Source organism: Corythoichthys intestinalis, chromosome 19 (assembly GCF_030265065.1).
Source record: "Corythoichthys intestinalis isolate RoL2023-P3 chromosome 19, ASM3026506v1, whole genome shotgun sequence".
NCBI classification, from domain to species: Eukaryota; Metazoa; Chordata; class Actinopteri; order Syngnathiformes; family Syngnathidae; genus Corythoichthys; species Corythoichthys intestinalis.
This window is the reverse complement of record NC_080413.1, coordinates 41,390,304-41,414,929: the sequence shown is the minus strand read 5'-3', so window position 1 is coordinate 41,414,929 and position 24,626 is coordinate 41,390,304. Positions and strand designations below refer to the sequence as shown.

At 39.3% G+C, this 24,626-nt stretch overlaps 1 protein-coding gene across 3 annotated transcripts in view; it reads left to right on the top strand.

Annotated features, from left to right (window-relative positions):
• Positions 1–23,165, top strand: part of LOC130907587 (uncharacterized) — a 29,255-nt gene extending 6,090 nt beyond the window's left edge. Inside the window, exons 3-7 of one of the 3 annotated variants that reach the window (XM_057822848.1) lie at positions 2,510–2,693; positions 12,294–12,438; positions 18,326–18,395; positions 18,578–18,732; positions 18,829–23,165. In XM_057822848.1, coding sequence (XP_057678831.1) covers positions 2,510–2,693; positions 12,294–12,438; positions 18,326–18,395; positions 18,578–18,732; positions 18,829–19,006 — 732 coding nt within the window. In that variant the 3' untranslated portion in view covers positions 19,007–23,165. Of the gene's footprint in view, positions 1–2,509; positions 2,694–12,293; positions 12,439–18,325; positions 18,733–18,828 lie in introns of all 3 variants that reach the window. The other 2 variants (XR_009061502.1, XR_009061501.1) reach the window with 2 other exon arrangements.
• The last annotated feature ends 1,461 nt before the right edge of the window (positions 23,166–24,626 follow it).

Genomic DNA, 24,626 nt, shown 5'->3' with positions numbered 1-24,626 from the left:
TATAACCTGTTTTGACCATAGTATGTGTAAAGGCCAAAAATGCCTATGACCAAACCTGCTGTTGTGTTGAATTGTCAAACATAAAACCATTCAATTTTATTTTTTTCTATTGAATATTTATCCTTACAAGTTGAATAAATATTATCAAGCATCAAAATGGTTGGTTGAGCATGTTTGGTTGTCAATGGGACGTCAACATTACAAATCTTGAAAAAAGATTTTGGGATTATCTTTGGTCTTTTCGGGTCCAAAATGTTGATTATAATTGGTCAGTGAAGAAAACAACAGTATGGATATTAAGTTCAAGGTGTCCTGAAAACAAGGGACCCAACCTGGCCATTGTGAACAATTTTTTCTTTGAGCTATAAAGGCAACATCAAAGGCATGCAAATTCGGCCAAAATAGGCTTAGGTGTTAAAGGCTTAATAAAACCAAACAGATCAGGTGCACTGGGGTCAGGGCTAATTTTCTTTGAACCTAATTAATTGATAGGCTAAATGATCAATGCAAAAATAAATCTGTTTTGACTTTCACTTGCACTTTCACACTGCAAATTTATAACGCCTTATCTGACAATTTTTCTTAAATCTAGTCGAATAATTTTCTCCAACCTGTTTTGAGTGTTAAAGACTAGCTAACAGATTAATGGGTCAGATTACTCAATTTACTTAAGGTAAATATTACCATTTGTTCTTAATAAGCCCATACATCCCAAGGGTGGTCATTTTTCACCAAGATCAAGGAAAAAAAGCTGTCAAATAATGTCTTCAACAATAACAATTCTTGAATTAAGAACATCTCTGACGAAAAAAAGTTTTTTTTTTTTTTTTTTTTTTTTTTTTTAAAGATTAGGTATACTCACTTTTTGCTTAAAATAGGTAGCGGAAAACAATGTTATTTCAAGAAATCTGAGTAAAATTTACTTGGAAGATAATTTCACTTATTTCTAGTAGATTTGCACTGCAAACAAGGGAATTTAACTACTCATCAGCAAATCAAAACATGCGTTTGAGGGGAAAAAATGGTGTCAGTGTAAGTCTGAACATAATGAAAGTAATTCACTTAAAAATGGTAGGCTCAATTCTATCCTTACAAAAATATGTAAAGACAATCTAAATTACCTCTATAACTGAAGTCATTATATAATGGAAATAAGGTTGCTTAAAAGTTGGTGGGGAAAATTTGAGCATCCTGAGAAGTTGCTTGTGTTACAGTGGGGCAAATAAGTATTTATTCAACCACCAATTGTGCAAGTTCTCCTACCTGAAAAGATTAGAGAGACCTGTAATTGTCAACATGGGTAAACCTCAACCACGAGGGACAGAATGTGGAAAAAAACAGAAATTCCCATTGTTTGATTTTTAAAGAATTTGTTTCCAAATTAGAGTGGAAAATAAATATTTGGTCACCTACAAACAAGCAAGATTTCTGGCTGTCAAAGTGGGCTAACTTCTTCTAACGAGGTCTTAACGAAGCTTCACTCATTACCTGTATTAATGGCACCTGTTTTAACTCATTATCGGTAAAAAAGACTCCTCTCCACAACCTCAGTCAGTCACACTCCAAACTCCACTATGGCCAATACCAAAGAGCTGTCGAAGAACAGCAGAGACAAAATTGTAGACCTGCACCAGGCTGGGAAGACTGAATCTGCAATAGGTAAAACGCATGGTGTAAAGAAATCAACTGTGGGAGCAATTATTAAAAAATGGAAAACAAACAAGACCACTGATATCTCCCTCGATCTGGGGCTCCATGCAAGATCTCACCCCGTGGCGTCAAAATGATATCAAGAACGGTGAGCAAATTATTATTATTATAATTATTATTAGCAAATAAATTCTTTAAAAATCAAACAATGTTATTTTCGGGGGTTTTTTTCCACATTCTGTCCCTCATGGTTGAGGTTTACCCATGTTGACAATTACGGGCCTCTCTAATATTTTTAAGTGGGAGAACTTGCACAATTAGTGGTTGACTAAATACTTATTTGCCCCACTGTATGTCCCTAACGTCCCTATGCAAACCTATGCCATTGGTCCATTAACAGAAGGGCTATTATTGTTGTGGTAATGTAGTACGTATTAGGGCCAAATAAAAGGAAAAAGAAGGACTACAAGATCTAAATTGTAATATTTCTACGAGGACAAAAGGTCGGTTTATTAAAACGGGTGATGTAGCTGTAATCAGCTACGCATTTTACGTACATATACCGTAGCTGAGAGCTATGACATTAGCCTGGCTAATGAAATATTTCAAATAGATCTTTGTTATGGTTCTTCTTGGGGAAAAAATGTCATTTGTCATACTATGACGCAATTTTGCCGTGGCACGACATGGTGAGGCTGTCCGACTCCGATCCAGCCCACCACCACAGTTTTTAAAAATCCTAGGGGAGACCCTGCACTTGCTAGCATTTCTAATGGCATCACATTCTTAAGTGTGGGCTATTATTTGTTTTCGATATTTGAAGTGGAATGGAAACTTAACCTTACAAATCTTCCATTAGGTACACTTTGAGGATGACCAATTCGCTGCCACAAAAACAGGACGCAAGTTGAGATTGAAGTCAGATGCCGTGCCAACACTCTTCAGTCATCGGCCTAAGCCGAAGAGGAGGAAACCCCCTTTTGTCAGGGTGCCTCCAATCCGAATTGAAAAGGACCATACATATTGTACCAAGTCAAACTTTGGTATGATTCATTCAGCTCACAACATTTCCCATGTCAAGTCATTCCCGGGTAGAATACACTCCAAATAAGACATCACATTTTTTAGTACATTAGTACATTAATCTTCAAACAATGAAGGTCAGGAATTTTGTAAGAATTTGCACACAATTTTTGGATCTTCTAGAAAATGTGATTTAAAGGGGAAACAAAATTTTGAAAAATAAGTGTTATTTGCTTGCCATCTAAAAATATAACCTTTGTCTAGTTTAGGGTCTAACATATGTTATCAATCAGGAAGTGTTTCTGCTCAATTTCGCATATAAATGTTACACTCTTCAATTAATGCTACAAATTACTATGATTTTAATAATCGATTAGTGAGATGATGTAACGATGAATCGATTAATCTATAAATGCCATATTTCACCATTTAACTTCAACAATGAAGACAAAATGGATAACTATTTCCTTTAAAAATAGTATTTTATGACAGCTTCCTGACTGAACTGTAACTACTCTTAACTTTTTTTTTTTTTTTTTAATAAAGCTTCTGAGTATAAAACATTTAAAAAAATTCTCAGTACACAAATGAGACAAAAGTCCTGTTCATTCAAATTAAAAAGTGCTGATGATTGACATTTTGTGGACAAAACGGTGATATAAATTGTGTCAATGACTCGTTATTTTCTTTAGACAAACAACAAAATTGAATAAGGAGGACGCAAAATGTAGTGAATTAGTTGTCTTTATCAAACAGTTGTTCATTAATACAATCCAAATCCATTTTCAAAGCACAAACTCTTGTTTGACAATTTACAGTTTGAATGGGAGTTCGTGTTGAAAGGAGACTATGTGGAATAGGTTGGAGATCACTGCTCTAAGCTGTTATATGAATAGGTGTCTGTGTGTGGTTTATTTATAAAAAGACATGAGACAACTTTACCATCTAAAAAAACTCAAACGATAATATGCTTCTCTCAAACATTACAAATGGACATTTAAGACACTGATTAGCATAATTACAAACTGGCTTAGCGCTCCGTGCTAAGTAGTAACGTGTCATCAACAAAGAATACAAACAATACGATTTGCTTTATTTACGCTAAGCTGTTATATGCAGGCATGAAAATCTCTCACGAAATTCGCCGTTTTGAAGTCAAAAAGGGCGACCTACGTGAATTGCGTAGATCCGAGGAGAAATTCTTTTTGGGAGGGGGGGGGGTCGGGAGGTTTTATTAAATTATTATTATTATTATCATCATGTGATTAACTTAGTACGTAAACTGATCGGTTCTTTAAAAAAGTGACACGGACAGTCAGCAAATCCTTCTAGATGCTTCGCTGACGAGAACCAATCATCGGCCCAAGCTGCGGGCCATTATTCCAAACACGCGCACTCCTTACGTGAAACAAGGAGTGCTCGGCGAGCCTTTGGTTGCATTGCAAAGCTGCGAAAACAAAAAAGCAGGCCTTATCCACACCGGGGCAGACCAGAGCGCAGCATACACACTTGCCTGTATTTGCCAGCAGATTGAATTTGGTGAGTAATGGTTTCAATCGTTTTCACATTTTGCGATATAAAAAAGTTAATGCCATTCGTTGCAGCTTGCGTTGAACACTGCCAAAGCTAGCCAAATCTCCCATGAAAAAAAATAGCTCCCGTTAAATTGGCGTCAAGCTTGTGTATTTAGCGGTAATATAAACGAAGAAACACACTGTTGAGTCAAATTAAGCGGCATGCTCTCGAATTGAGGGGTCGCCTCGCATCGCATCGCTCCCGTCGTCCGCCTTAGACGCGTTATTTTCGGCTGGGACTTGAGCTGACGGCCTGTGTCGGCACAACACCGGCCCGACGAGTGGTGGGAATGACTCTTGCTTCTTAAAGCTTTTCAGAAATACAGGGATCCCTCGTTTTTCGCGGTTAATGGGGACCAGGACCCGCCGCAATAAGTGAAAACCGCGAAGTAGCGCCCCCCCCCCCCCCCCCCATTTTTTGGGTGTGTGTTCAATGTATTTATTCAGATTTTACATTGGAAAAAAGATACATATCTATAAGACATGTTTTTTCACTTTTTTCACCAAAGTATCATTTATAAATGGTTTTCAAGCACTTCAAAATGTAAGAATTATGATAAGTTTTAAACATGTTACTGCCCCACCGAATTATTTTTAAACAAGAATAAAGTAGTAAGAAAATGCTTGGCTTTATTAAATGCTTCATACTGAGTCTACTCAAACCCTCTCAGGCTTTGTTAAACGGTGATTGACACATGTGCAAAGTTTTTCTTTTTATATATATATTTTTTGTTTGAAGCAACTTATTTGATTGAATAATAAAAACACAAATGTCCTAGCCAAAATGTGGCCCAAACGCAAAACAACATTACTTCAATGGAAAAATTTGTTTCAATCAAGAAAAATAGTTTTCAAATGCTTTTTTTGTCTCAAATTTATTTTGCAATCAAAAACTTTTTTTTTTTTATTGAAGTGACTTTTGGGATTAAAAGTATAACTGTATTTTGATTGAAGCAACTTTGTTTTTGATAGAAATAACTTTGTTTTTTGATTGAATAATAAAAACACAAATCTACCTCCATCGTTACTGAGAGAGAAAGAAATTAAGAAAGCTTTAAAACTAAAAGCCACAGGGGAGTCTGTTTTTTTTTTTTTTTTTTTTTTTTTTTTTTTTTTTTTTTTAATATTTATATTTCATTACATAGACATGCCTCGTAGGGAAAGGAGATTGAGGGATAAAAAGAGTTGGATGAGGCTGCTAAAGGCAGCGGATACCTCATCAGCTGGGTAAATAGCAGACCTGGTAAGAACAGGTTTGCAAGGATAGTCGGGTATTAAATACAATTATAAACACATTACAATGTTATTTTTCTATAAGATTTTATGTCATTGCTTTATTAATCATTAGGTGCTAGAGTTGTTAAGTATGGATAATAATGAAATAATAGTTTTGAGAAAACTGTGCTGTTGGTGGCTCAGTGACCATCTGATGTGGTTTGTTCTCAGATGAACAAGTTGAGGAAGGAAGTTTTGATGCAGAGGTTGAAGGAAGAAAAGAGCTAGACTGACTGAGTCACAGCCAGAAAGTGTGGATGACAGTTTTGATTTCTATTCACTGTTGCCCCCTCCCAATTAAAGTATGTCACAGTCGCAGCCAATTATTATCTAAAGCTGGTTAAAATTGAAGTTATGTTGTTTTAAGGTGTATTAAATACTTGTTCATGTGCCCCTTTTGATTTACGAGCACCCGCCCCTCCACCGGTCTCTGCACGGCCCTGCTGAAACACAGTGTGGGTCGACAGAGCTCAATATTTTGTTGGGGTGTACAGTGTACTGGAACATATTTCCTCCACACCCTTCTCACCTTTTTAACCCCTGACCTATTTTCATGCCTGTATATAAATGGGTTTATGTGTGTGGTTTATTTATAAAAATGAATAAGACAACTTTACGATCTAACAATAACGCAAATGCCAATATTCTTGTCTAAAACAATACAAACGGACATTTAAGACACTGATTAGCATAATCACAAACTATCTTAGCGCTCCATGCTAAGTAGTAACCTCTCATCAACAAAGAATACAAACAATACGATCGGCTTCTGTTACACACCTCTGACAGAGGCACACTGGCTCTAACAACACAAAAGACTTTCTAACTCTCGACATTTCGTAATGTTAATGGTTCGGCAATCCAACCTGTGTTTAGCAGTGAACTCTCTGTCCCTTGCTCCAATCACTGGCACATGCATGCGCAGCTTCACATTACACACAAACAAGGACCCAAATGTGACTGTTCATAGTTGCCGGCAAAAATCAATAATCAAATTCGTTGGCAACTAATTTATTAATTAATTTTAATCGGTTAGTTGTTGCAGCCGTAGTTTCACTCAATTTAATGTAGTTTCAGCTGTCTGAGCAGCTTCACTTCTGTTTATGACTCTACTAAAACTAAACTAACTGGTTAATAATTGTTTTAAGGCGTATTAGACAAGGAATGCCTGTTTGTCACTGAAGTATTACCAAGCTATGACTTGAGTTTGGATGGCATTTCTCAACCCCATAACCGAGCTGTTTTCAGCTATATCTTGTACCTAGTATCTACTACCTTTCAGTTCAATTTAACTGTCCAAATTTCAGTTATACACATAGTTTTTACAATTTAGACTTCAATTATTTGTTCAATTACTTGCTATAAACAAATTTTAAAATGTGTAAAATTGATTTACACTGCTAAAAAAAATAAAGGGAACACTAACCTAACAACGTCTAGATTTGAATGAATGAAATATTGTATATTAAATACTTTGTTATTTCCATAGTTGAATGTGCTGACAACAAAGTCACACAAAAATTATGGATGAAAATGAAATGTATAAGCCCATGGAGGTCCAGATTTGGAGTTGTACTCAAAATTAAAGTGGAAAAACAAACTACAAGCTGATACAACTTTGATGTAATGTCCTTCAAACAAGTAAAAATGAGGCTCAGTAGTGTGTGTGTGTGTGCGTGCGTGTGTGTGTGTGGGTGTGTGTGTGGGGGGGGGGGGGTGCGTGTGTGGGTGTGTGGCCTCTGCGTGCCGGTACAGCCTCCCTACAACACCTGGGCATGCTCCTAATGAGGTGGCAGATGTCCTCCAGAGGGATCTCCTCTCAGATCTGCACCAGGGCAGAATTGAGCCCCTGGAGAGTCTAAGTAGCAATCTGGCGGCCTGTAGGAGATTCCAGGAGACAGGTTGTTAGTCCAGGAGAGCTGGACACGGCCGTAGAAGGTCCTTAAACCCTCAGCAGGATTTCGTACCTCCTTTGTTCACAGACAAACAGGATGCACACTGCCAGAGCCCTACAAAATTACCTCCAGCAGGCCACTGGTATAAATGTTTCAGATAAAACAATCAGAAATTAGTTCCATGAGGATGGCCTGAGGGCCCAACATCCTGTAGTGAGCCTCGTGTTCACTGTACATCGCAGTAGACCTAGATTGGCATTTGCCATAGACCACCAGAATTCGCAACTACGCTACTGGCTGTGTTCTCTTCACCAGTTAAAGCAGGGTCAACCTGACCACATGCAACAGACGTGAAAGAGTCCAGTGATGCCGTGGAGGACATGATGCTGCCTGCAACATCATTTAGCATGACCGGTGTGGTGGTGGTCAATGATGGTCAGAGGAGGCATATCCTTGGAAGGACACCCAGACCTGTACTGGTTAGATAATGGCACCCCGACTGAAATTAGGTATCGTGATGAAATCCTTGGGCTCATTGTCAAGAGATACGTTTATGCAGTGGGAGCTGGGCTCCTCCCGGTCCAAGACAATGCCCAACCTCATGTGGCTGGAGTATGCAAGCAGTTCCTGAAGAAGGAATTGATAACATTGACTACCCCTCACGTTCGGCTGACCTAAATCAAATAGAACACCTCTGGGATTTTCTGGGATATTATGTTCAGATCCATCTGGCAGAGCCAGGTTGCTTCTCAGACCGTCCAGGAGTGAGTGATACCCTGGTCCAGATCTGGGAGGAGATCCCCCCCCCAGACACCCTCCCTCGTCTCATTTGGAGCATGCCCAGGCATTTTAGGGAGGTCATACAGGCATGCGGAGGGCGCACACACACACACTACTGAGCCTTAGTTTGACTTGTTTGAGGGACATTATATAAAAGTTGATTCAGCCTGTCGTGTGTTTTTCCACTTTAATTTTGAGTACAACTTCAAATTCAGACCTCCATGGGTTGATACATTTGATTTTCATTGATAATTTTATTTATTTTTTTAACAGGAGAAAAGGTAACAGTGGCAGTCAGATACCATTTTAATTCTTTTCAGGTCATTCATTGTCAGACAACAGCAGCACAGCACAACGCCACACTAAAAAATAAGTTAAAAATAACAAAATGGCTTATCTCTTTGTCCTCTGAAGGAACATGCCAACCCAACAAATTGTTTACTGCATATGAAATGTGAATGGTTTCACCCTGGCTTCAACTAGCTGTCCGCGCAATAACATTGTGTCTATAATGTCCCATTTCCGCTTTACTTCCGCTTTACAATGCAACGTCACGGTCTAAAAATTGCATTCGTGCGGTACGCTATTATTTAAGTAAATGATTAATCTATGAATGAGTTAGGTCTAATAATCGATTAATCGGATTAGGAACATTTAATACGTCGACGAATAAAGGAGATGTTAAATAAAGACTTTCTAAGATTGCACCTTCAAAAGAGCAAATATGAATACAAAAAAAAGTTTTTTCAAACTACGCAGAATTGCACTTTCATCTCATAAGCGCAATAAATTCAAACACCCGAGCTTATCCCCAGATGGTATAAAAAATTGTTTTAACCCTTAAATACCTGCAACATGAAGCAATTATCAGAGAATCCCAAAATTTGAAAAATAAGGTCCTAATGAAACCTTTTTTTCAAATTTGTAAAAAGAAAAGTCTAAATGAATATCTGTAATAAGCGCTCTGATATCTATAACCCTTGCTAAATCCTGTTTTTTTTCTCATGGAACCTGCAGATAGATGCATGTGTTGACTTGCATCCATCATTTTGTTTTTCAAAAAGAAATATCAAAATTGGGAATTAGTCTCAAAATCATGAAATTTTAGGTGTATCAAATGGGATGCATTTGGCAACATAGGGTTAAATGAGGAACGAAATACAACAAAAGAACAATTAGTTAACTTGCATAAAAAAGTCCGCTATCCTAAATGCTATAAAATGCTAACTTCTTTTTTTTAACACAATGCTCTTAAAGGGCAGCTAAAGAGCTTTTCTGATTTTGGTGTAATTTTACGAATATAAACTTTGGACGAGTTCGACAAAACAACCATGTCATTATTAACGCGTAATTGCAAGGATAATTTGCGTTGTTTTTTTTTAGTTTTTTTTTGCACTTTGTTAATGGTCCATTCGCAAACCCGGAAGTGTGACGTAGATTCTTTGACGCAACAGAGAAGACTATCCCCAGCTAGCATAGCAGCATCAACAATGTCAGTGATATTTCCACCAAAGGTAACCATTCAGGATCGCTGTTTAGTGACGCTATCGATGGCAAAGGCTTCCAGGAAAGATGATCTACAATTAATCCCTACATGTTTGTACCTGTGGCATCAGATGATGACGATTTACTTGACACAGCAGACGTCGTCATGACGCCAATTGACAGCTCGACACTTCACGAACGGGAGAGTGGTAAGCCTATGTCCAGCATCGTGATTTTTCTATTTGAGAGAATGCGATTACATGGTTGTATACATTTTCCATGCTCTCCACATAGCTGAAACTGGATATTAGGTTATGGGACAGCTCCTACCCATCTAAATATGGTAAAGCTAGCCCAAATGTGGCTAAATAAATGATTTATGGTATTGATTTTTCAAAATAAATGACAAAACAATTTTATTTTCCGGTTGTTGCTGTAAAACTTCAAGTAATTACCCTTCCAAGAGAATACCTGTGTCATCAGGAGATCCCAGACGTGAGAGCCAAACTTGAGGACGCTGAAGCACTGACAGGGGCATGAAATACATTAAAACAATAAAACTATAAATTGTACAATATTGACATATTTTGTTGACTTTTAAATGTACTCTATTGGTATATAATATATTGTAATTATATTACATTCTGAAACAATATTCAATAGGCCACAATAATAACAATACCAGATTTATGTTGAATCAGCATCAGCTTTCATTGTCAGATTGTGACACAACATAGAAAGCTAAGCTATACCAAGTAAACAAAGAACGTAAATTTAGTAAGCAACACAAAGTTAGGATAGCAACGGACTAGCGTAACATTGAAAAATGATAATGGCAGAAGACTGAGAAGCAGTTTAGAGTGGGGAAAAAAATGTATTTACTCTTTTCTGTAGCATTAAGTGTCTTCTCAATACAAAGATAAATCATTATAATTATTAAAATATGAAGGTAACTAGATTTTTCTTTTAAAATTTGTACTGTATATATGACTAGTCTATGATTTTATTTTATCAAAATTTGCTACATTTATTTGTTCTAAGTCATCCGCATCTAATGTCGCAGACAGAAGAAATTCAGCATCTGAGGCCTCTGTCGTCATCGCTGGACTCCCATCACTTTTCATCATCTGACTCGACCCACTCTTAATTTCGGGAAACTGGGTGGAGACTGACTTACAACGCTTTATTCGTCGTGTTGTTTTTTATGTTTGGCATCCTGAAAAAACATCGCAGTAGCATGAAAATACAGTATGAATCCTAATTTTACTTTAATAATTTTTAATAATTTCTTGGTGATCAAATAATAATGCCCCAAAGCAGCATCTATTTGAAGCTAGTGTTCCCTCTTCAAATAGGCAGACCTTGATGTTGATGCTGTAGTACAATAGTCATTGTTTTATTGAGATATATTTGTTACATCAGAGCCTGGCAGGTGGCTTGTTTTATATGTAGGCTTTATATGTACCCTGTGACAGGCCAAAAAATAACCAGCCAAGGACCTATTTGGTGCTGGGGACATTTTAATTTACATAATACCATTTGATATAGTAATAAAATCACATGAGTAGACGACCTGTCAGCAAACCTATCTACTCATGACAGGCCAACAACAACAACAAAAAATGTCGCACTTCTACAAACAGGCAGTATGATTTATTCCCCTCGTTTATCAACAGAAGTGCATCAAATTTTAAAATCAGAAAAACCAGTAATGGTCTACTTATGTCCTTGTAAAACCAACGTTGCATTTTTGTAGGTTTTCAAAGCTGTCGTCGCTGAAACGATGAAAACAATGAGCCGATTGGGGACCTGTATGCATGCTCACAAAAACGGTCCAAACCTTTGCAGAAGTTTTTTTGGACCACTCATAAAGTCTCGAGTCTTCCTTTGAACAATCCATCACTACACATCGAGATGGTATGACGAATCTCGCGAGTAAAACCAAGAAAATGTTTGCAATATATGGCAAGGATAGCGTAGTGCTGTATTTCCGTGTTCAGAGTGGTGGCGAGGCTCCCTGGAAGCTACGTCATCAGGTAGCGGTCGGCAGGGCGGCGCGTCCCTCGTTGCTAAGGTGTTTCTATGGCCGTAACTTAAAAACTACGCAATCAATTTTATTTTTTTTCATGTGACTTTTTTAGACAGCGAATAATGCATTTAATACAATTCAACTGAGTAAAACACTCAAGAACGAAATCCGAAAAGCTCTTCTACTTCCCTTTAACAAATCGTCATAAAACATATTCCTACAAAAAAAAAAAAACTATAACCTATAACTAATCCAGGGTCTGGTTGCGGGGGCAGGGAAGCCGAGACTTCCTTCTCCCCAGCCACTTCAACCAGCTGCTCTGGCGAGATCCCAAGGTGTTCTCAGGCCAGCCGAGAGACATGGTCTCTCCAGCGTGTCCTGGGTCGTCCCCGGGGCCTCCTGCCAGTCGGAATTTGATTCGAAGCTTTTTTTCTAATTTATTTACTCGAGTTAGTTAATCGTTGCAGCTGTATTTTGATATAAAGAATACAGTTGTCCAGACACTTACTTTGTATTTGTACTCTGCAATGAGGTTGTCCTAGTCAGTTTGCAAGCCTGCAACTTTTGTTTGTGAAAAATTAGATAAAGTTCAGTTTCACAAGAGTTCGTGTAAAACGGCAACAGTCCAGCCCTACGCTCACGATCCTGTGTTGGACCCGGAGAATGACTTTTCAGCAGAACCAGAGCCGGAGGGGGTACTGAGGCTGTTGCAGGACACATCTGATTGGTATGCTAGTTTTTGGGGGATAAAAAAAAAACTGCAGTTACTTTATAGACAAGTTTCCTGAGCGAAAATGGGGTGGCACCATCTTTGACATTTTCTGCTACGGACTTTCGGTTTAGCCAGAACACCATGAATTGCGTTTGAAGTAGAACTTTTAAACTGTCAAATCAAACCAGAGGAACCCAATGAATCTCCAAAAATGGATTCAGCACGTTGTAGATGCGACTCCCAAGATTTTCTGTGCTGTGCGTGAACTCCTGGAAGCGCCTACAGTGCCTTGCAAAAGTATTCGGCCCCCTTGAACCTTGCAACCTTTCGCCACATTTCAGGCTTCAAACATAAAGATATAAAATTTTTATTTTTTGTCAAGAATCAACAACAAGTGGGACACAATCGTGAAGTGGAACAAAATTTATTGGATAATTTCAACTTTTTTAACAAAAAACTGAAAAGTGGGGCGTGCAATATTATTCGGCCCCCTTGCGTTAATACTTTGTAGCGCCACCTTTTGCTCCAATTACAGCTGCAAGTCGCTTGGGATATGTTTCTATCAGTTTTGCACATCGAGAGACTGACATTCTTGCCCATTCTTCCTTGCAAAACAGCTCGAGCTCAGTGAGGTTGGATGGAGAGTGTTTGTGAACAGCAGTCTTCAGCTCTTTCCACAGATTCTCGATTGGATTCAGGTCTGGACTTTGACTTGGCCATTCTAACACCTGGATACGTTTATTTTTGAACCATTCCATTGTAGATTTGGCTTTATGTTTTGGATCATTGTCCTGTTGGAAGATAAATCTCCGTCCCAGTCTCAGGTCTTGTGCAGATACCAACACCTTTTCTTCCAGAATGTTCCTGTATTTGGCTGCATCCATCTTCCCGTCAATTTTAACCATCTTCCCTGTCCCTGCTGAAGAAAAGCAGGCCCAAACCATGATGCTGCCACCACCATGTTTGACAGTGGGGATGGTGTGTTCAGGGTGATGAGCTGTGTTGCTTTTACGCCAAACATATTGTTTTGCATTGTGGCCAAAAAGTTCAATTTTGGTTTCATCTGACCAGAGCACCTTCTTCCACATGTTTGGTGTGTCTCCCAGGTGGCTTGTGGCAAACTTTAAACGAGACTTTTTATGGATATCTTTGAGAAATGGCTTTCTTCTTGCCACTCTTCCATAAAGGCCAGATTTGTGCAGTGTACGACTGATTGTTGTCCTATGGACAGACTCTCCCACCTCAGCTGTAGATCTCTGCAGTTCATCCAGAGTGATCATGGGCCTCTTGGCTGCATCTCTGATCAGTTTTCTCCTTGTTTGAGAAGAAAGTTTGGAAGGACGGCTGGGTCTTGGTAGATCTGCAGTGGTCTGATGCTCCTTCCATTTCAATATGATGGCTTGCACAGTGCTCCTTGAGATGTTTAAAGCTTGGGAAATCTTTTTGTATCCAAATCCGGCTTTAAACTTCTCCACAACAGTATCTCGGACCTGCCTGGTGTGTTCCTTGCTTTTCATAATGCTCTCTGCACTTTAAACAGAACCCTGAGACTATCACAGAGCAGGTGCATTTATACGGAGACTTGATTACACACAGGTGGATTCTATTTATCATCATCGGTCATTTAGGACAACATTGGATCATTCAGAGATCCTCACTGAACTTCTGGAGTGAGTTTGCTGCACTGAAAGTAAAGGGGCCGAATAATATTGCACGTCCCACTTTTCAGTTTTTTATTTGTTAAAAAAGTTTAAATTATCCAATAAATGCTGTTCCACTTCACGATTGTGTCCCACTTGTTGTTGATTCTTGACAAAAAAATTAAATTTCATATCTTTATGTTTGAAGCCTGAAATGTGGCGAAAGGTTGCAAGATTCAAGGGGGCCGAATACTTTTGCAAGGCACTGTATATATAGGCTTGGAAGTGGGATGTTTTGAACAGCGTCCAGCTTCAAAGCGCCAGTGTGGATCTACCTTACCATCCACCTTAAATGAGACCAGCAGCAGATTAAGGTTTTCGCAGTTTTAACCCTAAACGATCCACCTAAAAGCATATTTCTTCTTATCACTTCATTTATCGTTCGTGGACAAAATTCTAACAATCCTTGCAGCCTGTGTTAACATTGGGTGTAGCTTGATACGCCAGCAACTTGAATGACCAAAATGAGACAAAATTACGAATAATATTACAGTTGCCGAATGCAGAACTGCTGCTGTGGTATTATGAGCTCATCACACATGTACATATAAACACAAATAATATGTCATTATTTTTTATTGCAGATTTGATCGCAGTTAAACTGTACCTGTAAACAAACGAACAAAAAACGTGTAACACTTGAATTTATGCATTTAGTGTTAAAAGCCTGTAAATGACTTGTAGTAGATGAGTGTTTGTTTTCCATTTCTTTATCGTTGAAGCTAATGCAAAGGTAATGATCTACCAGCTGTGATGCAACACACAGAATTGTAGTCAAATTGAACATAATTGTACCTGTTATTGGTTTGGGGTGGCACTGTCTTGGTTCCACATCTGCCTTCATGAATGCAAAATTCCCATTTCTATCCACTGCCATTAAATCAATAAAATATAAAACAATTTTGGTTGTGGCGACTCTTAGCATTTGTTGTCCTCCCATGTCGTGATGATGGCAGATGGATGTGGCATTTCCAAATTGTCTTTTTTTGGTGGGATTTTGATGAGTAATGCCACTCGAGCTCCACTGTTGTTTTGATTAGAGAAAGTGTAAAATAGAAGTCGCGAGCAGGGATGCGGAAGTGCCTCGGAAACTTGTCTATATTCATCGACTCTAAACCAGTGGTGTCCAAACTATTCCACAAAGGGCCGCAGTGGGTGCTGGATTTCATTCCTACAAAACAAGACGACATCTTTTCACCAATCTGGTGTCTCACAAGTGTAATCAGTTTATTGCAGTCGGGTGCTGCTTGTTTTAGCCCAAACTTGATTGGTTAAACTGTCTGTGCTTGATTGGTAGGAGCAAAAACCAGAACCCACAGCGGCCCTTGAGGACAGATTTGGACACCCATGCTCTAAACCAAGGGTCCCCAAACTTTTTCCTGTGAGGGCCACATAACTTTTCCCTTCTCTGATGAGGGGCCGGGTCAGTTTGTAACAGAAAAAGTGTGACGATTGCAGGAATGCCTAAATGTAAAAATTTGTTTTTCAGAAAGCCACAATCAAATAACCCTTTCTGGATTCTTCATGGAACAAAAGTAAATAAAATGAAAATAATAATAATGTAATATACCATATTAGCCCGAATATAAGACGGCTCTGATTATAAGACGACCCCCTCTTTTTCAAGACTCAAGTTTGAAAAAAAGACTAAATTAATTTTTATTAGGGCTGTCAAACGATTAAAATTTATAATCGAGTTAATTATAGCTTAAAAATTAATTAATCGTAATTAATCGCAATTCAAACCATCTATAAAATATGCCATATTTTTCTGTAAATTATTGTCGGAATGGAAAGATAAGACACAAGTTGGATATATACATTCAACATACGGTGTACATAAGGACTGTATTTGTTTATTATAACAAATCAACAAGATGGCATTAACATTATTAACATTCTGTTAAAGCGATCCATGGATAGAAAGACTTGCAGTTCTTAAAAGAAAAATGTTAGTACAAATTATAGAAATTTTATATTAAAACCCCTCTTAATGTTTTCGTTTTAATAAAATTTGTAAAATTTTCAATCAAAAAATAAACTAGTAGCACGCCATTGTTGATGTCAATAATTACTTACACAATGCTCATGGGTGCTGAAGCCTATAAAATCAGTCGCACCCAAGCGCCAGCAGAGGGCGGCAAAACTCCATAAAACACAACAAGTAAGCGCTTCACTGTACTGTCATTTAAATCTGTCTGAGCGGGGCATCTGCGTTAATTGCGTCAAATATTTTAACGTGATTAATTTAAGAAATTAATGCCCGTTAACGCGATAATTTTGACAGCCCTAATTTTTATACAGACCATAATTACAGTACATCAGAAACAAATGATCATAACAATATATTTGAGAGAAAAAGCACGTTATTTTGCTTCATTCAAATCTTAATATCTGAACATTTAAATATGTAAACTAAAGCGCAATCACAATCGTAAATGAATGGCTTCTGGTTTTTGAAATGTAAATAAACCAATCTATTGTGATAAAACAACAAAATTGCATTCACTGCATTAACCATCAAAGTGAAGTCTAACTGTAACTTAGTCTTGAAACAAATCTGATTAAGAAAAAAACATTGCAATAAAATAATGCAAACTGATTAAACTTGAGAGTAGCTGAGATGTCATGACAAAACATCGCTTCAATGATATCTGGCGCCATCTAGTGTCGTGAATGGGTATAACGTCTAGACGGTGAATATAAGACGACCCCCTCTTTTTCAGTCTACAGGCATGAAAATCTCTCACCTTTCGGCAAAATTCGGCGTTTTCAAGTCAAAAAGGGTGACGTACTTGAATTGCGTAGATCCGAGGAGAAATTCTTTTTGGGAGGGGGGTCGGCAGATTTTATTTAATTAATTATTATTCTCATCATCATGTGATTAACTTAGTACGTAAACTGAGCAATTCAGAAATCGGTCCTTTAAAAAAGTGACAGTTGGACAGTCAGCAAATCCTTCTAGATGCTTCGCTGAGGAGAACAAATCATCGGCCCAAACTGCGTTCCATTATTCCAATTGCGCGCACTCTTTACGTGTACATGGAGTGCTTGGAGAGCCTTTGGTTGCATTGGAAAGCTGCGAAAACAAAAAGCAGGCCTTATCCACACCGGGGCAGACCAGAGCGCAGCATACACATTTGCCTGTATTTGCCAGCAGACTGAATTGGGTGAGTAATGGTTTCAATCGTTTTCATATTTTGCGATATAATAAAGTTACTGCCATTCATTGCAGCTTGCGTTGAACACTGCCAGAGCTAGCTAAATATCCCGTGAAGCTAAATATCCCGTGAAAAAATAGCTCTCGTTAAATTGGCATCAAGCTTGTGTATTTAGCGGTAATATTAACGAAGAAACGCACTGTTGAGTCAAATTAAGCAGCATGCTGTTGGATAGAGGGGGGCGCCTCGCATCGCTCCCGTCGTCCGCCTGAGACGCGTTATTTTCGGCTGGGACTTCAGCTGTTGGTGGCTCAGTGACCATCTGATGTGGTTTGTTCTCAGATCAACAAGTTGAGGAAGGATGTTTTGATGCAGAGGTTGAAGGAAGAAAAGAGGCAGGCTGACTGAGTCACGGCCAGAAAGTGTTAATGACAGTGTTGATTTCTATTCACTGTTGCCCCCTCCCAATTAAAGTATGTCACAGTTGCAGCTCTGATTATTATCTAAAGCTGGTTAAAATTGAAGTAATGTTGTTTTAAGGTGTATTAAGTACTTGTTCATGTGCCCCTTTTGATCTACGAGCACCCGCCCCTCCACCGGTCTCTGCATGGCTCTGCTGAAACACAGTGTGGGTCAACAGAGCTCAATATTTTTGTTGGGGTGTACAGTGTACCAGAACATATTTCCTCCACACGCTTCTCACCTTTTTAACCGCTGAACCATTTTCATTCCTGAGTCTAATTTCAATGCAAAAAAACACAGTCTTATATTCGGGCCAATACAGTAATATAATACAATATTATATAATAATAACACTCTTAATTAAATACATATTAAACCAAATAACCCTCTCTGGGTTCTTCACAGAAAAAAGCCAGGAAATAAATAACACTATAGAGGGAAAAAAAATGTTCAGGGGGCCGGACCAAATGTGGAACCGGGCCGTGCCGCAGGCCGTAGTTTGGGGACCCCTGCTCTAAACTGTACAGTGAATTTAGCAGTTTAGCTAGCGATGATTGTTTCTGTGTCTGTTCCTCACAGGTGTCGCTGTGGTTTTTGCCATAAAATGCCCACTGAAGTTGAAAATGTCTGCTGCCAGGAAATTCCTAAGGTTCTAATTCTTGATACATCAAACATGAAATACCATTGACAAAATTTGTAAATAATCAAATTTAGCTAAATATTTGTCTCAAAACTTTTTTAACCCCTCGTTTAAATACGTATTTGTTTTTGGAAGCAGGTGTGTTTGTAATTTACTGTAAGTGAGAATACTTGTCCCCCCCCCCCAAAAAGATCTTGAGAAGAATGCATCAGATGCCTACAGAATTAGTGTGCATAACAGACCATCCTGGATTTCAAGCAAATTGTCTGAACCACTACGTTTTGCAAAATATCAGTAATATCTACAAAGTTTACTGTGGACCAGTCCCGAGAAGAACAGTTGAACAGTATGTACACGAACTACAGTTATGAAATGAACACATACTGTTTATTACAACCTTTATTTGTCATCAGATTTACATATTTTTTCCTCACAATTACAGAGTTTTCAGATTCGTGGCATATCGCAGTTTTGTGAGTTGGTGCTGGGGATTGCTAGGAGCCGAAGTAAGAGTGGTTATTCCGTCGTGCGCGGTCCGACGGATAAGACTGGAGTTTCCCGACCCTGATGGACTCAATGTTGGCTTCCAGCCTATTGGCTTCCGACCACCGCTGGATTAAATCTGGAAATCTGAGTCTGGAACCTTCTCCGGCTATTTTTGGAACTTTTTGGGATCAGCAAGTACTTCATTGAGAAGCAGGTGCATCAGATCACTCCTGTATGCTATGAAATTGTAAATATTGGTAAAACGTCTAACATGAAAATGTGTGAGAAAATATTTTACCGAATACGGGGTTATTTTTTAATAGGTCTTGCATTATATGTCCCTTTTTGGACTTTGAAGATAGGGTTTTTTATGATTTAAGTGGTTTTTTTTTTTTTAGATTGAAAATATACACTCACCAGCAACTTCATCAGGTACACCTGTCCAACTGCTCGTTAACACTTAATTTCTCATCAGCCAATCACATGGCGGCAACTCAGTGCATTTAGGCATGAAGACATGGTTTAAGACAATCTCCTGCAGTTCAAACCGAGCATCAGTATGGGGAAGAAAGGTGATTTGAGTGGCTTTGAATGTGGCATGGTTGTTGGTGCCAGAAGGGCCGGTCTGAGTATTTCAGAAACTGCTGATCTACTAGGATTTTCACGCACAACCATCTCTAGGGTTTACAGAGAATGGTCCGAAAAAGAAAAAATATATAGTGAGCGGCGGTTCTGTGGGCGGAAATGCCTTGTTGATGCCAAAGGTCAGAGGAGAATGGCCAGACTGGTTCGAGCTGATAGAAAGGCATCAGTGACTCAAATAACCACCTGTTACAACCAAGGTAGGCAGAAGAGCATCTCTGAATGCACAGTACGTCGAACTTTGAGACTGATGGGCTACAGCAGCAGAAGACCATGCCACTCCTTTCAGTTAAGAACAGGAAACTACATCTTGCACAAGCTCATCGAAATTGGACAATAGAATATTGTAAAATCGTTGCCTGGTCTGATGAGTCACGATTTCTGCTGCGACATTCGGATGGTAGGGTCAGAATTTGGTGTCAACAACATGAAAGTATGGATCCATCCTGCCTTGTATCAACGGTTCAGGCTGGTGGTGGTGGTGTAATGGTGTGGGGAATATTTTCTTGGCACTCTTTGGGCCCCTTGGTACCAATTGAGCATCGTTAGAACGCCACAGCCTACCTGAGTATTGTTGCTGACCATGTCCATCCCTTTATGACCACAATGTACCCAACTTCTGATGGCTACTTTCTGCAGGATAATGCACCATGTCATAAAGCTGGAATCATCTCAGACTGGTTTATTGAACATGACAATGAGTTCACTGTACTCAAATGGCCTCCACAGTCACCAGATCTCAATCCAATAGAGCATCTTTGGGATGTGATGAAACGGGAGATTTGCATCATGGATGTGCAGCCGACAAATCTGCACCAACTGTGTGATGCCATCATGTCAATATGGACCAAACTCTCTGAGGAATGCTTCCAGCACCTTGTTGAATCCATGCCACGAAGAATTGAGGCAGTTCTGAAGGCTAAAAGGGGGTCCAACCCGTTACTAGCATGGTGTACCTAATAAAGTGGCCGGTGAGTGTATATTTCTATTGAAGCAGTTTTTCTTTGATTCAATAATAAATATACAAATCTGCCTCCATACATAACCCTTAAGTAGGCGGGGAAAAAGCGTGCAAAGACACCTATGAGAGGTTTTACACGTGCCAGTGACGCCCTTATTGCAAGCTGCAGACAGACCTTTCTTTCGAGGGGCTCTCGTCTCCATAAACTTGTGTTGTATACATTTAGATAATTCCACAGCGGGGCGCGTGTACAAGGGCATAAGTTTGCATAGGGACGTGAGAGACCTATCAGGTTGCTCAAATTGTCCCCACCAACTTTTAAGCATCCTCATTTGGATTATATAATGAGTTCAGTTATTAAAGTACTTTTGATTGTCTTCCCATTTGTTGTCAGGATAGAATAGACCCTACCATTATTAAGTGAATTATTTTCATTATGTTCAGACTTACATTTATCCCTTTTCACTTGCTGAATGTGCCTTTTTTTTCCCCCTCAAACGCACGTTTGATTGGCTAATGACTTGAACACCCCCATCCCGTCCCGCCACCACACAGACACACACTCACACCCACACTGCCCCACTGAGCCCGACAGGAATTCAATATGCCGCCGCCGCCGCCGCCTCCCCCGCTGTAGTGTTCTAGTTTACAAGTCTTGTGAGACTTGCGCGCGAGAAGTGCGGAAAATAGCGTCAGCTAGTTATGGAGTTGTGGTAGATGTGTGTTGAGTTGATTCCCTAATAAAACCATTGAAATGGGCCTCCATATCCGTGTGCGTGATTCTAAAAACACCACGCCCACTTCCAAGATGAGGGATATTAGAAGTTTTTTTCAAGCAGCAGCAGCAGTTACAGTAAGTAATGTAAATGTACTCTGACAAAAAGTGACAGTAGTAGTTAGATCGTTCACTTGTTGGCACTTTGGGCTAATCAGCCCAGGATGCCAATCAGCACGTTGACCCCTTCTATTCTCCCAGTCGGCGTGATGTCACGATGAGCATAGCAACGTGCCGCCATTTTGAGAGGGGGGCACGCACAGGTAAACATCCGTGGACAAACATTGGAAAATCATATATTTCAGCTGTGTTTTGAGTCTTTTTTTCATAAAAACGTCTTAAACATGACATGAATTATTATCACGAGTCACTGCTGAAAGACGCGAGGAGGCGATACAACTTAAAATTAGCGTGTATTGGCCTGCAAATCTGCTCATGCAAAGTCGCAGCTGATAGCTGGATAAACAATCCAAAGGAATTGCCTGCAGTGGAGTTCGGAAACATCTACAACTACCTCATAAAGTCACCCAGTAAGCTGACCTTTATCAATTACGTGGAATATGTACTGTGTGGAACTAAGAAAACTGGTAGTATATACGGAGTGATTATTTCTGCCGTAACCGGTATTTTGCCCCCAAGAGTTATTTAGCCGTGAACACGTAACGGAAAAATAACCAATTCTCACCAGGCCAATAATATACCGGTTGACCGATCAGAGCAGTTCACGGCAAAAGAAAAATAACGCTTTGCGAGTTGTCGGTTCCGGTAATAATAACCACTGCATAGTCTGGGGATGGGAATTGATACGATTTTTACGATTCCAATTCCATTATCGATAATGCTTAACGATTCGATTCTTTATCGATTCTCTTATCGATTCTAATTTGGGAGAAAAAGAAGAACAAACGTTTTGATTGGCATCGAGTTTGTTTAATCAGAAGTCACAACCTTACAAACTCACAACGAGGTCAAAAGAGGCCCAAAGCCTCATACTTAACTGTGGCAATAAGTGGCAAATACAAAAGAATGTGTATCATTTTACTGAAACATTTTTCTAATAGAAATAAAAAATATTGGTATATATTGGCATCAGGGGTCACGTTAACCGAATATTTTCCGTCGTTGACCGTTTTTTTAAAACGGTGACAGAAAAAACTGAAGTCCATCTGTCATTTTGACAGGTTGCAATTCACACCCCAGACCACAGGGTGGCGAGTGAGCATATTAATTAGCTATTTTCTCTTGATGCATGACGTCGTTGGCCTTACTCGGAAAAATGTCAAGGCAACTGAGTGTCCGAAGTTTCTTCAAAAAGCCCCCAAACGACGATGGTGTTGATAAAAGAGGTGAAAAAAGAGGGACTGCACAAGCGGGCACGCAATTCAAGTCCATGCGCACCAGGAGGAAGGTGTGAGACTGCGTTCAGGCCACAGCAGGTGAACTGTTAATTTCATTGTTCCATATGTAGCCTACCTACCGGGGCCACAGTCAGCTGTTTTTGTCACTGCGGAGAAAAAGTTGCATATTCCACTGCTTGATGTGTGATGGCACGGTGTGGATTCTCTGTTTACTCATTTGCTCCCGGAAACGTATAAATACGTTCTATTTGAAAATGCTGTCCCAAAAACGTATTTATACGTCTTTTGCGGGTTTTTTTAATAAGAAGCATATATAGTTTCCGCTGTATCTAAGAAACACAGAACAGCGCTCCAAACCCATTTTAAAGCAACAAAACTGGCCACTGGAGGGCAGTAGCGCATTTTGTAAGACCAGCCAACCCGATTCAACAGCAGTGAACGGCCGGGCAGCATGGTCAGAGCGCTGGCGGCATGAAGCCAGGCGGCGCTCCGACCGAACAAAACAACGAGAGGACGCCTGGGACGCCAGGCGCTGGACGACCGTGCAAAACGAGTGAAACCCCCCCCCCCCCCGTGGAGCGGCTTGCCAAGCAGACCCCGCAGAAATGCAAAAATAATCCATCTTTGTTAGACAGACAACGATGAGGGAAAAGTTTACACAGCTGACGTGGCGACAACAGCGTCATCTCGGCGACAAACCGTCATCTCAGTAGTCGTGTGTGAATAAATTGTTACTTTGCTACCGAAAGCTCTATATGTCTGGTTGTTAATGGTGTTTTGTAAAAGGAAAACATTATTCAGATGTTTGGAAGGTAACTAATGCAAAAAATAGCTTTGTTAAAGTCAAACTTATGTTTGAAATGTATGCGTTTACAAAAAGCTAATTTTCTCCGTTTTTTCATCAGAAATTGGAAAATTGCTCAAACTAAGCTATTTTCTAATGCTGATTTCTAAAAAATGGAAAAAGATACAAACTTACTTTTTTTCTTTGAAAGAAGAGAGTCTAATCTTTCTTTTGGTGGGTTTCAAGTTTATATAGCAATAGAACAGAATTTTCTGTGGGCCTCGCAAAATCAGTCAAAATCCAGAAAAAACGGCCGGGAGCGAAGGGCCTTGCTCTGGTGAAAATGGCTGGGAGTGAATGAGTTAAGCTTGATCGAACAGAATATTAATTAAAAATGAATGAAAACGAAATACTATTGAATATGTCATTATTATCATTTTAAAAATTTAAGTGACGGGTAAAAATAGATTATGACCGGATTTTTATGACCCTGTCGGTCAAAATGACAGACAACGAAAAAGTCTAGCGCAACCTCTGATTGGCATATAGGTCGTTCTGCCTTTGGCAATATGTGTTAAGCAGAGGTCCCCAACTTTTTCCTGTGAGGGCCACATAACTTTTGCCTTCTCTGATGAGGGGCCAGGGTCAGTTTGTAACAGAAAAAGTGTGACGATTTGCAGGAGTGCCTAAATGTAAAAATTTATCATTTTTCAGAAAGCCACAAATAACCCTTTCTAGATTCTTCATGGAACACAAGTAAATAAAATAAAAATAATAATATAATAATAACACTATTTATTAAATAGATAATAACCAAATAACCCTCTCTGGGTTCTTCACAGAAAAAAGCTAGAAAATAAATAAACATATTGGTAAAATAAAGAGAAAAAAAATAGTTCAGGGGGCCGGACCAAATGAGGAGGCGGGCGGTAGTTTGGGGATATTACATTTTAACAGTTACAGTGTATTATTTACGATTATATTTAAAATGCATGTCTTTTAGTTTTTATGGTGCTTCCACGCTCAAGTGGGGGCGCCCTTGCGCTTCCTCACGCGAAGAAGAATGCACTCACGTGAAGACGAGCGCGCTTACACACGAAGAAGTGCAGCTACAAAGCATCCAAGCGATGTGCGAGTTAGAGGGAAACACTGCTACGAGCCTACGTTCTTTGTTAATATTTGTGAACTATCTAGAGGCAACGCCTGTATGCATCATCTTTTGTGTTGTTGTTGT